At 46.4% G+C, this 13924-nt stretch overlaps 1 protein-coding gene across 2 annotated transcripts; it reads left to right on the top strand.

Moving 5' to 3' along the window:
• The first annotated feature begins 254 nt into the window (after window positions 1-254).
• On the top strand, window positions 255-4596 carry LOC144480807 (uncharacterized). Of its 2 annotated transcripts, none has more exons than XM_078200413.1 (2): window positions 255-333; window positions 1421-4596. In XM_078200413.1, exon 2 carries the CDS (start codon window positions 1744-1746, stop codon window positions 2584-2586), a length of 843 nt encoding a protein of 280 aa, XP_078056539.1. In that variant the 5' UTR covers window positions 255-333; window positions 1421-1743; the 3' UTR covers window positions 2587-4596. The 2 variants fall into 2 exon arrangements, with proteins under 2 accessions (XP_078056539.1, XP_078056540.1); XM_078200414.1 differs by having other exon boundaries at window positions 1216-4582.
• The last annotated feature ends 9328 nt before the right edge of the window (window positions 4597-13924 follow it).

Raw genomic sequence — 13924 nt, 5'->3', positions numbered from 1 at the left:
CTCTGGTGAATAATGGCGGCCCAAGTCCCACAATCCCGAGGGGCAGGGACATCGCTTCATCCGCCTGGTGGGACTGCGCATGTCCAAAGGAGAGAAGGGCTGCGCATGTGCGGGGGATAGCGTTTCCCATTGGCCAACAGCCGAGAGCGACTCGGGGTCAAAGTTTACCCACCCCCTTCCGCTGCTCCATTGTCTTCAGGAGGGGGCATTGACCAATGGGAGGAGCCGGAGGACCGGAAGCCCTCTGGTCCTCCAGCCAATCAGAGCGCGGGCCTTGTGACAATGCAGATTGTGCTTCAGGTCGACTGAAACTTTGTCCTTTCTCCAACATCTGTGAGTGAAACACTTTCTTTTCTCCCCCTTTTCCATTTCTTTTCTCATTCTGGGGGAAATTGGGGATTTGCAGCAACTGAAGGGAAAGGAAGTGAATCCAGGGAGGCTGCAGACTCTGGAAAGGTTGGCCCAGGTCTCTCTCTCTCTCTTAAAGACATTGACATCCTTTAGCTCCCTCAGCTAGACACACTAGTCCAAAGATGTGCGGGTTAGGTTGATTGGCCAGGTTAAAAATTGCCCCTTAGAGTCCTGAGATGCGTAGGTTAGAGGGATTAGCGGGTAACTATGTGGGGGTAGGGCTTGGGTGGGATTGTGGTCGGTGCAGACTCGATGGGCCGAATGGCCTCTTTCTGCACTGTAGGGTTTCTATGATTTCTATGACATACTTGTCTGGCTAAAAGGGTGGTCTCTCTTTCCTAATGTTCACAATCAAAGAGTTGGTTTCCCCAGGAGATGGCTGACATTTAAGTGGACAATGCAGTAATGTATGGTAAGTATGGCTATGTTTGGTGTAATCTGATGTAAACTTACCTTAGAATTGTTATTTCTAATCTGGTAATATAGCACAGAAGGAGTCCATTCGGTAACTTGAGTCCATGTCCCATTTCCCCACTATTTCCCCATTCCCCTCCAAGATTATTTCCTTCAAATCACAAATTTATTGTGAAATCATTATTCTCCACTACCTATGTACAGGTAACTTTTTAGATTGTGCTCACTCGCATAAATAATTTATCTTCCTCACACACAGCCACCATATCTCTAATTAAGATATACAGTATTCTCTGTTCAACATTTTTCGTATAGCTAATGGTATATCTGGAAAGATATGTGTACATTTCCTCACAGCCTGCATTAACATTTTTGCCTGTCTTTCTCCAGGATCTTGATCTATGGATCAGGATGAATCATTCCTTCAGGAGAATTGGGAAGGTGAATATTTCATAGAGCAGATTGGGAATGGAAGGAGAGTCTGTGGAACGGAGATTTACAGCTTTGGGCATGGAAAGAATATTCCATAATAACTTGAATTGTCTGTCCTGAAATCCTGCACTGACAGTAATGTCTTTTGTAAACTCCTTTTCAGAAGCTGAGGATTTATAAGCAGGAAACTGAGACCAAACATCACATCAAGATCTGACAGAATCTCTCAATTCACCAGGACCTGAATATCATCAGCCTTTTAAATATTGGAGAAATGTTTGTCAGTTCTGTCTGCTACAGAAGATTTTAGGCATCAGTGTGGTTGGAAAAGGATAGACACACACGAGTGAGGGTGTTCCAGCTTTAACTAGTAATACAATTTTAAAAAAACATTACCCTTTCAAGCAGGGAAAAACCCTACACATGTGTGTGTTTGGAAACCTCAGTTGATTGTTTAATGTGAAGAGACACAAGGATACCTGCAGCATGGGGAAACCATGGCAATGTGGGGAATGTGAGAAGCGATTCATATCCCCATCAAAGCTGGAAATTCATCGACGCGTTCACACAGGGGAGAGGCCGTTCATCTGCTCTGACTGTGGGAAGGGATTTACTCAGTTGGCCAACCTGCAGTCACACAAACGAGTGCACACTGAGGTGAGGCCATTCACTTGCACTGAGTGTGGGAAGGGATTCAAACATTCATCCAGCCTGCAGTTACACCGGCGAGTTCACACTGGGGAGAGGCCACTCACTTGCTCTGACTGTGGGTCAGGATTTACTCAGTTATCCCACCTGCTGACACACCAGCGAGTTCACACTGGGGAGAAGCCATTTATCTGCTCCGTGTGTGGGAAGGGATTCACTCAGTCATCCCACCTGCTGACACACCAGCGAGTTCACACTGAGCAGAGACAATTCAGTTGCTCTCACTGCACAAAAAGCTTTAGATGGTCATCCAACCTGTTGACACACCAGAGAGTTCACACTGAGGAGAGGGCATTCATCTGCACCGAGTGTGGGAAGGGGTTCAGAGATTCATCCACCCACCAAAATCACCTGCGAATTCACACTGGAGAGAAACCATTCACATGCTCCGATTGTGGAAAGCGATTCCAAGATTCATCCACCCTGGTGAGACACCGGCGAGTTCACTCTGGGGAGAGACCATTCACCTGCTCTGTATGTGGGAAGGGATTCACTCAGTCATCTCACCTGCTGGAACACCAGCGGGTTCACACTGGGGAGAGACCATTCACGTGCTCTGAGTGTGGGAAGGGATTCACTCAGTCGTCCCACCTGTTGACACACCAGCGAGTTCACAAGTGATGACGGGGGTTGGATTCTGCTGTTATTGCTGCTGTTAATCACATCCGGGACTGAAACATGTTCATTCTGACAGTGGGTGGAGTGGGAGGGTCATAGAACATTACAGCGCAGTACAGGCCCTTCGGCCCTCGATGTTGCGCCGACCAGTGGAACCAATCTAAAGCCCCTCCAACCTACACTATTCCAATATCATCCATATGTTTATCCAATAACCATTTGAATGCTCTTAATGTTGGCGAGTCCACTACTGTTGCAGGCAGGGCATTCCACGCCCTTACTACTCTCTGAGTAAAGAACCTACCTCTAACATCTGTCCTATATCTATCACCCTGCAATTTAAAGCTATGTCCCCTCGTGCTAGCCAACACCATCCGAGGAAAAAGAGGGTTTCTTTCTGCTGGTCTGGCTGGTCTCTGACTTTGCTTCCAGTGGGCTGATGCTCTTTGAGCCTGGGAGAGCACATTTCCACTGAAATGATCCACAAAAGCTGATGAAGGACATTTATTTTATGCTGGAAAGTAAATAGTGCTTTTTTTTACTACTTCAAGTAGATCTAAAATATATTTGTCTCTGTTCCATTGGGTCTACAGCACAGGGCCGGGCCAGTCAGCTCAATTGGTCGATGTCAGTGTTTATGCTCCACATGAGCCTCCACCCACCCCTCTTCATCTCCCCTCATCAGCATATCCTTCTATTCCTTTCTCCCTCATGTATGTATCCAGCTTCCCCTTCAATGTATTCATGCTGTTCACCTCAACCTCTCGCTGTGGTGGTGAGTTCCACATTCTCACCACTCGCTGGGTAAAGAGGTTTCTCACTGAAATCCCTATTGGATTATTGAACCCCTTCATCATTTTAAAGACTTCCTTCCGGTCACCCTTTCGTCTCCTCTTTTCCACAGAAAAGCAGCCCCAGCCTTTCCTGAGGGTTAAATGCTCTCAGTTCTGAGATTATTCTTGTGAACCTTTGTCGCTCCTTCTCCAGTGCCTCTATTTCTTTTTTTCTAAATGGAGATCACTAATGTTGACAGTGCTCCCAGTGTAGTCTAACCCTGGTTCTCCACAAGTTGAACATAACCTCAATTCTATCCCTCTGGAATGGAACACTATATAGGGGCCCCATACTTGAGGACAGATGTGAAGTTCTCAGAGAGGGTACAGAGGAGATTTACGAGAATGGCTCCAGGGATGAGGGACCTCAGTGCGTTGCAGAGACTGGAAATTTCGCTCTTTAGGTCAGACAGGCCTTTGTGTCAGGAATGGGGCCATTCAGCCCATTGAGGCCATACTGGCTCTCTGTAGGTCAAACTATTGCCCCTTTCTATCCCTGTATCCATATCAATTTATTTCTCTGAAGTGTCCATCCAATTTCCTTTTTTGCAAACATTGCACCATCTCTGCTTCTACCTCCTCTTCGGAAGTAGGTTCCAGGTATTTGCCAATTGGTTCAAATGCAAACGAAGCTCAGTGAGTGAGACAGAGCCCATTTCACCCATTGTGCTTATACTGGCTGTTTGAACATTATAAGTAACAAGTTCAAGGAAGCGATGTTAATCTCAAACCTGTGTCTTCAGCTTTATTTTAAAAATTAATGCTGTATTCACCAAAATGTCTGTGGGAGCTGCAAAGCTCGCAGAGATTGTTTAAACCAAGAATTTCTTCTTCCATTTTGATAAGCTAGAGGACATTATACTCTGTCAGATCTGGCTGAAGAATGGGGCTGATTGTTCAGTCTGATCAAGATGAGTATGAAGGAAAGCTGTTATCTTATTCAAACTGTCTTTTTGACACAGTGACACGTGTTAATCAAATGCATTAATTGAATATATTTATTAGCCAGCAGTCAGTAACAGATTTAATAAGTAGAGAGCCTTAATTGTGTTAATGACTCAATCATGAATAATAGTTACAGTAAAAGACAGTTTTATTTGCTGTGGAAATGTAAAAGCTGAATTGCCATATCTGTAAAGAATATGCAATGAAGATAAATGTACTGGAAAGAGAGACTTTCAAACTCTGATTATTTTTTATTGTCACAAGTACACTTACATCAACACTGCAATGAAGTTACTGTAGCCTCAACATTTGAATGTACGGATAAGGAATTGTATAGAATCAGATAAATGAATATTATTGTAGAAAGATAGAAAGGAAAGGGCTATTATAAGATTGTAAGCGTTTTAACAACACCAGGTTAAAGCCCAACAGGTTTATTTGGTAGCAAATGCCATTAGCTTTTGGAGCCTTGCTCCTTCGTCAGATGGAGTGGAAATGTGCTCTCAAACAGTTTCTAATCAAAACAGAGTCAGAAAGACATTAATGTCACCTATAATCTCAAACAGGGCATACAGAGACACAAAATCTACTTGCAGAATACTGATTAGAATGCGAATCTCTACAGCCAACCAGGTCTTAAAGATACAGATAATGTGAGTGGAGGGAGCATTAAGCACAGGTTAAAGAGATGTGTATTGTCTCCAGACAGGACAGCCAGTGAGATTCTGCAAGTCCAGGAGGCAAGCTGTGGGGGTTACTGATAATGTGACATAAATCCAACATCCCGGTTTAGGCCGTCCTCATGTGTGCGGAACTTGGCTATCAGTCTCTGCTCAGCGACTCTGCTCTGTCGTGTGTCGTGAAGGCCGCCTTGGAGAACGCTTACCTGAAGATCAGAGGCCGAATGCCCGTGACCGCTGAAGTGCTCCCCCACAGGAAGAGAACAGTCTTGGCCTGGTGATTGTCGAGCGGTGTTCATTCATGAATGAGACAATACACATCTCTTTTGGATGAGCTTTGTGTGAGCTTTCTGATCATGATGGTTTATACAATGACTAACCAGGCAACACGTTGTGATGGGCTTCAGAAACACACCCTGGGTCGTGTAGCTCACCGAAGCTGTGCACTTGTCAGCTGTGAAACTAGGCATCCAACGGCCACAGCGACCTCTAACACTGCACAGGGGGGTAACCGTGTTCTATATTAAACAGTCCTATCTGATGTTGGGTTATTGCGATATAGTTAATCTGACCTTTAATTGACTCAGTTGCATCCGTTAACATTTCTTCAAATATACTGCTTATTCTGTTAGTTTGTTAATTCATGCACATCGCGTCTGGACTCAATTTCATTACTTTGTTTTGTTACTGACTGGCGTCTATCTCCCTCTCTTTCTCTCTCACCCTGTGTTTTAATCAATGCCCTGACTCTCTCCCTCGTTCATCCAGTGTCTCTCTCAGTACACTGACTGGGGTCTCCCTCTCTCTCACTCTATGTCTCTCTCAGTCCACTGACTGGGGTCTCCCTCTCTCTCACTCTATGTCTCTCTCAGTACACTGACTGGGGTCTCCCTCTCTCTCACTCTATGTCTCTCTCAGTACACTGACTGGGGTCTCCCTCTCTCTCACCCTATGTCTCTCTCAGTACACTGACTGGGGTCTCCCTCTCTCTCACTCTATGTCTCTCTCAGTACACTGACTGGGGCCTCCCTCTCTCTCACTCTATGTCTCTCTCAGTACACTGACTGGGGTCTCCCTCTCTCTCACTCTATGTCTCTCTCAGTACACTGACTGGGGTCTCCCTCTCTCTCACTCTATGTCTCTCTCAGTACACTGACTGGGGTCTCCCTCTCTCTCACCCTATGTCTCTCTCAGTACACTGACTGGGGTCTCCCTCTCTCTCACTCTATGTCTCTCTCAGTACACTGACTGGGGTCTCCCTCTCTCTCACTCTATGTCTCTCTCAGTACACTGACTGGGGTCTCCCTCTCTCTCACTCTATGTCTCTCTCAGTACACTGACTGGGGTCTCCCTCTCTCTCACCCTATGTCTCTCTCAGTACACTGACTGGGGTCTCCCTCTCTCTCACTCTATGTCTCTCTCAGTACACTGACTGGGGGGTTCTCCCTCTCTCTCACCCAGTGTTTCTCTCAATAAACTGACTGGGGTTTCTCTCTCCCTCATTCATCCTGTGTTTCTCTCAGTACGCTGAGGGGGGTCTCTTTCTCCTTCTATCTGTTTCTCTATATCTCTCCTTCACCCTGTGTGTCTCTCAACACACTGGTGTCTCTCTCAATCCTTGTTACTGTCAGTCTAAACCACATGGGTTAATCAAGGACAGTCAGCATGGATTTGTTCAGGGAAAGTCACGTCTGACTAAATAGATTGAATATTTTGGAGGATGTAACAAGAAAGATTGATGGGGATAGTGCACTTTATGTAGTATATCTGGATTTCAACAAGGTTTTTGATAAGGTTCCAGTAGGTTCCATATCAGAACCTTTGATAAGGTTCCATATCGGAGACCAAATGTAGACTGGGTGATCGCTTTGCTGAGCACCTTTGGTCTGTGCGTGATCAGGACCCTGACCTTCCCGCCGCTTGCCATTTTAACACAAGATCCTGCTCCCATGCCCACATGTCCCTCCTTGGCCTGCTGCAATGTTCCAGTGAAGCTTACCACAGTGACAACCTGTTTGTATATAGGAGAACCACTTTACAAGTGCAATCCCCTATTTCATGAGGTTGTACGTAAAACTTGGCCCTAAAATATGACATGGGGTATGAGGCGACACATGCTTAAAACTTTCATCTAAAATTCCTCTGCTATTTCAGCAGAAGTGTTAACTCATTTTAAATGCATATACATTTCAACTAACACAGAGAGAAATATAAAAGTTTTAAAGTCACATTGGAGTTCCAATTCCTTCTTTAATCCTCTGTTGGAGTCTCATATTCATAAGCCATCTTCACTCATTTCCCTCCCTGTTAAATGTTGTCGCTCATTTTCTTTTAAACTAGACAGTGATCTTTTGTCCTGCTTGTTGGCATCTCTCTGCCTCCTCCCACAAATCATTGTTTTGCACTTGTGGAAGGTTTATCAGGTCTTTTGGGATTGTGTTGTGTATTTTACCAGTTTCATCATCCTGGATTCCACTGTCTTACAAAGGAAGCACCATTCAATAATTCTGTCTGAATCTTCAGAAGAAAGTCAAAAGTCAGAGTTAAAGGGGTTCTTTATCTCAATGTCTTTGCTTAATTCCCCCTGTACAGTCCAAATATCTCAGATGGTGGTCAGATTATCAAATTCAGTTCTCTCAAATAGTTCATAGACAAAGAAGCAAAATATCTCCAAGAGAAAACTGTCACCTCGTTCATCTCATCGAGACTTCACTTTCACTCAAATGTTCATAAACAACCAAATGTATGGATTCCTTTAAACTACACGGCACGGTAGCACAGTGGTTAGCACTGCTGCTTCACAGCTCCAGGGACCTGGGTTTGATTCTCGGCTTGGGTCACTGTCTGTGTGGAGTTTGCACATTCTCCTCGTGTCTGCGCGGGTTTCCTCCGGGTGCTCCGGTTTCCTCCCACAGTCCAAAGATGTGCGGGTTAGGTTGATTGGCCATGCTAAAAAATTGCCCCTTAGTGTCCTGGGATGCGTAGGTTAGAGGGATTAGTAAAATATGTAGGGATATGGGGATAGGGCCTGGGTGGGATTGTGGTCGGTGCAGACTCGATGGGCCGAATGGTCTCTTTCTGTACTGTAGGGTTTCTATGTTATGTTACTACACTTTCAGGAGTTCCGGAGAACCTTTGGAGTCAAATAAATCATGAAATATTCTCATAATATCTTTAAACAGAAACCGAACATTTCTGTTTGATTCCAGGCAGTATCGATTTTGTTCTTTCCCTTAAACATCAGGTATTTTAAGTGCTTGAAATAGCAACTCATGTCAGATATTTATCAATTCTAATCTCAAAAGCAGGCTTGTTGGTTTTCTGGAAGGTAAAGTCTTTTATTCTCTGCTTTCATTCTCAAAACTGCTGCCTTCGCTCGGAGCTGGAAACCATCATCACCTGTTTAAAAAAAAACACACTAACAATCCGTCTGGCTCTGGCCAAGATCCCAGTGAGTTAATATGTCCAATCATAGGTTACATTAAAAAACAAAGGCTGTGTGGAGATTTATAAAAATTAACTGTCTGCTGAAAACTTTTCTGCAGAACCTAGAGAGGGGAGTGGGCAGAGAAAACTTGGCATGCAATTGCGTCAATTTACGACATTTAAAAAAACTTCTCTCGTGTTATTTTCTTCAATTTTGCTCAAATTTCATCTCTTTGGTCTATCCTTTTTTTAAACGATAATTTCAATTTCCAATATTTGCTACTTAATCAAAGTTGAAAGAAATACTTCATGAAATGTGTTGTTGACCGAATCTCAACAATTTTAACTCAAATGTTTAGGAAAGTTGGAACTGGTTTGCTGCCAAACTGCAGCCTTATCTTTATGTTTTGGGAGCAAATTGGCCTTCACAATTCTAACCTTGAACAGCTTAATTTCAAACCCAAATACATTCCTTTCAAATCCTAGTACAAAGAACAAAGAACAGTACAGCACAGGAAACAGGCCCTTCAGCCCTCCAAGCCTGTGCCGCTCCTTGGTCCAACGAGACCAATCGTTTGTATCCCTCCATTCCCAGGCTGCTCATGTGACTATCCAGGTAAGTCTTAAACGATGTCAGCGTGCCTGCCTCCACCACCCTACTTGGCAGCGCATTCCAGGCCCCCACCACCCTCTGTGTAAAAAACGTCCCTCTGATATCTGAGTTATGCTTTGCCCCTCTCAGCTTGAACCTGTGACCCCTTGTGATCGTCACCTCCGACCTGAGAAAAAGCTTCCCACTGTTCACCCTATCTATACCCTTCATAATCTTGTATACCTCTATTAGATCTCCCCTCATTCTCCGTCTTTCCAGGGAGAACAACCCCAGTCTACCCAATCTCTCCTCATAGCTAAGACCTTTTGAATTTATTTCAAACAGAAATGCATGACAGTTCTGTGGTGAACCACTGTTACTACATGTATGTGCCTGGACACACCCATGCTGCAGCTGGCCCGAGACTCCTCCCTTTCCACCTGGGGCCCCTCCCTTTCCACCCAGAGTGGGGTATAAAGGTGATGGTCCCTCCTCCTCGCCTCAGTCCAGACCAGGTCAGCTACAAGGGTGTGCTCCTGTTCTCAGTGAATAAAAGCCTATTAGTTTACCCTCATTCTCAGAAGTCTTCGCGTCGTAATTGATAGTGCATCAAGTTCAAATTAAATTAATTTTTATTCCCCTTCCAAAGTGATTCTTCAAATCTATGATGCTTGCAAACAACACCCTGCTTTGACAATTACGACTCAAATGTACGGTATTCCTTCAACTGGATAAACAATCTTGGAGGAAGGGTTCATAGAAACCCTACAGTGCAGAAAGAGGCCATTTGGCCCATCGAGTCTGCACCAACCACAATCCCACCCAGGCCCTACCCCCATCTATTTTACCCGCTAATCCCTCTAACCTACCTACCTCAGGACACTAAGGGGCAATTTTAGCATGGCCAATCAACCTAACCCACACATCTTTGGTCTGTGGGAGGAAACCGGAGCACCCGGAGGAAACCCACGCAGACACGAGGAGAATGTGCAAACTCCACACAGACAGTGACCCGAGCCGGGAATCGAACCCAGGTCCCATGGAGCTGTGAAGCAGCAGTGCTAACCACTGTGCTACCGTGCCGCCGGTTGTGGATCATGACGGTGCAGCAGTCATGGTTAACCTCACACACCAGCATTTCCCTATTGCAGACAACCGGCTGACGGTTCCGGCCAGAACGAGAGGCCGCTTGGTGATCACCCCCTCCCCCCGGCCCAGGCTGCGCATGTGCGGGGCAGCGCCCGCCCCCTCCCCCGGCCCAGGCTGCGCATGTGCGGGGCAGCGCCCGCCCCCTCGCCCTCATGCTGAGATACTGACCAATGGGAAGAGTCGGAGGACCGGAAGGACTCTGGTCCTCCAGCCAATCAGAGCGCGGGCTCTGTGCGGAAGCGCACAGCTGAGTGAGTGTGTTCCAGTGCAGTGTGTGGGAAGAGCTTTAACCAGTTGCACAGCCTGAAAATACATGGCAGCATTCACAGCGGGGAGAGACTGTACCCGTGATCTGTGTGAGATTTAACTGATTGTTTAACCTGGAGAGTCACAAGGACACCCCCACCATGGAGAAACCGTGGAAATGTGGGGACTGTGGGAAGGGATTCAGATCCCCATCTGAGCTGAAACTCATCAACGCAGACACACCGGGGAGAGGCCGTTCTCCTGCTCTGTGTGTTGAAAGGGATTCACTCGGTTATCCAACCTGCAAATACACTAGTGAGCTTACGCTGGGGAGAGACCATTCACCTGCTCTGTGTGTGTGGGAAGGGATTCACTCGGTTATCCCATCTGCTGACACACAATCTCACTCACACCAATGAGAGACCCTTTAAATGCTCTGACTGTGGGAGCGGATTCAAAAGGTCTGGTGAACTGGTGTCCCACCAGCGAATTCACACTGAGGAGAGACCGTTCAGCTGCTCTCACTGCACAAAGAGATTTAGAAATTCATCCAATTTGCGGGTACACCAGCGAGTTCACACTGGGGAGAAACCATTCACCTGCTCTGTGTGTATGGGAAGAGATTCACACAGTTATCCGACCGACTGTATCACAATCTCACTCACAACAATGAGAGACCCTTTAAATGGTCTGACTGTGGGAGCGGATTCAAACGTGCTTTGGATCTGAGGGACCACCAGCGCATTCACACTGAGGAGAGACCGTTCAGCTGCTCTCACTGCACAAAGAGATTTAGAACATCATCTAACCTGCGGAAACACCAGCAAGTTCACACCGGGGAGAGATCATTCATGATGCTACTGTGGAGAACTGGTGCAGGCATGATGGGCCATGACAATCATAACGATTACGGTCTGGAAGAAGGTGTAACTGGGGTGATCAGTAAGTTTGCGGACGACACGAAAATGGCTGGGCTTGCAGATAGTGAGGAACATTGTCAGAGGCTACAGAAGGATATAGATAGGCTGGAAATTTGGGCAAAGAAATGGCAGATGGAGTTCAATCCAGATAAATGCGAAGTGATGCATTTTGGTAGAACTAACGTAGCGGGGAGCTATACGATAAATGGCAGAACCATAAAGGGTATAGATACGCAGAGGGACCTGGGTGTGCAAGCCCACAGATCCTTGAAGGTGACGTCACAGGTGGAGAAGGTAGTGAATAAGGCATATGGCATGCTTGCCTTTATAGGACGGGGCATAGAGTATAAAAGTTGGGGTCTGATGTTGCGGTTGTATAGAACGTTGGTTCGGCCGCATTTGGAATACTGCGTCCAGTTCTGGTCGCCACACTACCAGAAGGACGTGGGGGCTTTAGAGAGAGTGCAGAGGAGGTTTACCAGGATGTTGCCTGGTATGGAAGGGCTTAGTTATGAGGAGAGATTGGGTAAACTGGGGTTGTTCTCACTGGAAAGACGGAGGATGAGGGGAGACCTAATAGAGGTGTATAAAATTATGAAAGGCATAGATAGGGTGAACGCTGGGAAGCTTTTTCCCCAGGTCGGTGGTGACGTTCACGAGGGGTCATAGGTTCAAGGTGAGGGTGGGGGGAGGTTTAACACGGATATCAGAAGGACATATTTTACACAGAGGGTGGTGAGGGCCTGGAATGCACTGCCGGGCAAGGTGGTGGAGGCGGACACACTGGGAACGTTTAAGACTTATCTAGATAGCCACATGAACGGAGTGGGAATGGAGGGATACAAAAGAATGGTCTAGTTTGGACCAGGGAGCGGTGCGGGCTTGGAGGGCCGAAGGGCCTGTTCCTGTGCTGTGTTGTTCTTTGTTTATAACAATCCTGTGTTTTTTTCCTATTCATTCATGGGACATGGGCGTCGCTGGCTGGGCCAGCATTTATTGCCCATCCCGAGTTGCTCAAGAGCATCTGAGAGTCAACCACATTGCTGTTGGCTCTGGAGTGACATGTAGGCCAGACATGGTAAGGACGGCAGATTTCCTTCCCGAAAGGACGTGAGTGAACCAGATTTTGTTTTTCCAAGAATCGACAATGGTTTCAAGGCCATCAGCAGATTTAATTCCAGATATTTTTTATTGAATTCTAATTCCTCCATCCGCTGCGGTGGGATTTGAACCCAAATCTCCAGAATTTTGTCTGAGTTTCTGGATTAATGGTCTGGCGATAATATCAGGAGGCCACCGCCTTCCCTTCTTGTGACTTAATCCAACAACGCATCTTAAATTACATGTACAATGGACCAGAAAAATCTCCATCTGTTTTTACGCTGTGTTAACGTAGTGACGTCTCTGGGTTCCAATGCACAGGCCCCGGCGTGCGGAAGCCCCGCCCCCACCCATTGTTCCCCCTCTCCTCTGCGAGCCAAGGTTTCCAGGCAACCGGCTGGCGGATGCGGCCAGAGCGAGAAGCCGCTCGGTGATCTACCCCCGCCCCCTTCCCCAGGCCCGGGACTGCGCATGTCCAAGGGAGAGAGGAAGTTGCGCATGTGTGCGGGGGATGCCCACCCCCCTCTGAACTTCATGCTGAGGTGTTGACCAATGGGAAGAGTTGGAGGACCGGAATGACTGTGGTCCTCCAGCCAATCAGAGCTTCCCCCATTGTCTGAATGCGGAAGTGGGACAATGAGCTTGTTCAGCTGCTCATTCCCGCCCAGCAAAGCTGCTGCTGCTGCTTCTCTCTCTGAATGGAGATTGAGCTTCAGACACAGACTCAAACTTCCTCCTGTCTCCAACACCTATGAGGCCTTCAAAGAGGCCAACATCTGTGAGGAAAACACTTTCTTTTCTCTCCATTTCTTTTCTCATTCTGGGGAGAAATTGGGGACTTGCAGCAACTGACGGGAAAGGGAGTGAATCCAGTCTGTACATTCCTCACATTGTTAGTCCAGTCAGATAGACATATATCTGTCTGGCAGCCTGCATGGAGATTTCCAGCTCTCTGTGTCCATAGAATCTCATTGAATGGTTTAAAAGGCTCAATGGGCCAAATGGCCGACTGCAGCTCCTATTTGTTATGGTCTCTGTTTCCAGGACAGGAAGCAGTGAGCATGGATCTGTCAATCAGCCTCAATCAACACCTTCAGGAGAATTGGGAGGGTGAATATTAGATACAGCAGAGTGAGAATGGAGGGGAGGGTGTGTGGGATGGAGATTTACTGCTTTTTATGGAAAGAATCTTCCATAGAAACTAGAATTGTCTGTTTTGAATTTCTATCCTGTACTGACACTGATGAATTTTGTAAACCCATTTTACAGGTTATCAGAAGCTGAACATTTACAGAGAGAATTCTCAAAACAAATTTAACATCAACATCTGACAGAGTCAAATACTCAGGACCTGAATATCATCAGCCTTTAAATCTAGAAGGAGAGTTGTTTCTCTGTTCTGTCTGCTTCATGAGGCTTCAAACATCAGTGTGACTGGAAAAGCAGCAA

Source organism: Mustelus asterias, chromosome 30 (genome assembly GCF_964213995.1).
Source record: "Mustelus asterias chromosome 30, sMusAst1.hap1.1, whole genome shotgun sequence".
In the NCBI taxonomy this organism is placed as follows: Eukaryota; Metazoa; Chordata; class Chondrichthyes; order Carcharhiniformes; family Triakidae; genus Mustelus; species Mustelus asterias.
The sequence above is the reverse complement of the archived record's forward strand: the minus strand, read 5'-3'. Positions and strand labels throughout refer to the sequence as shown.

Bases quoted from the DNA above. Each gene is read 5' to 3' on its own strand.
- LOC144480807 (XM_078200413.1), top strand. From the start codon at position 1,744: ATGGGGAAACCATGGCAATGTGGGGAATGTGAGAAGCGATTCATATCC.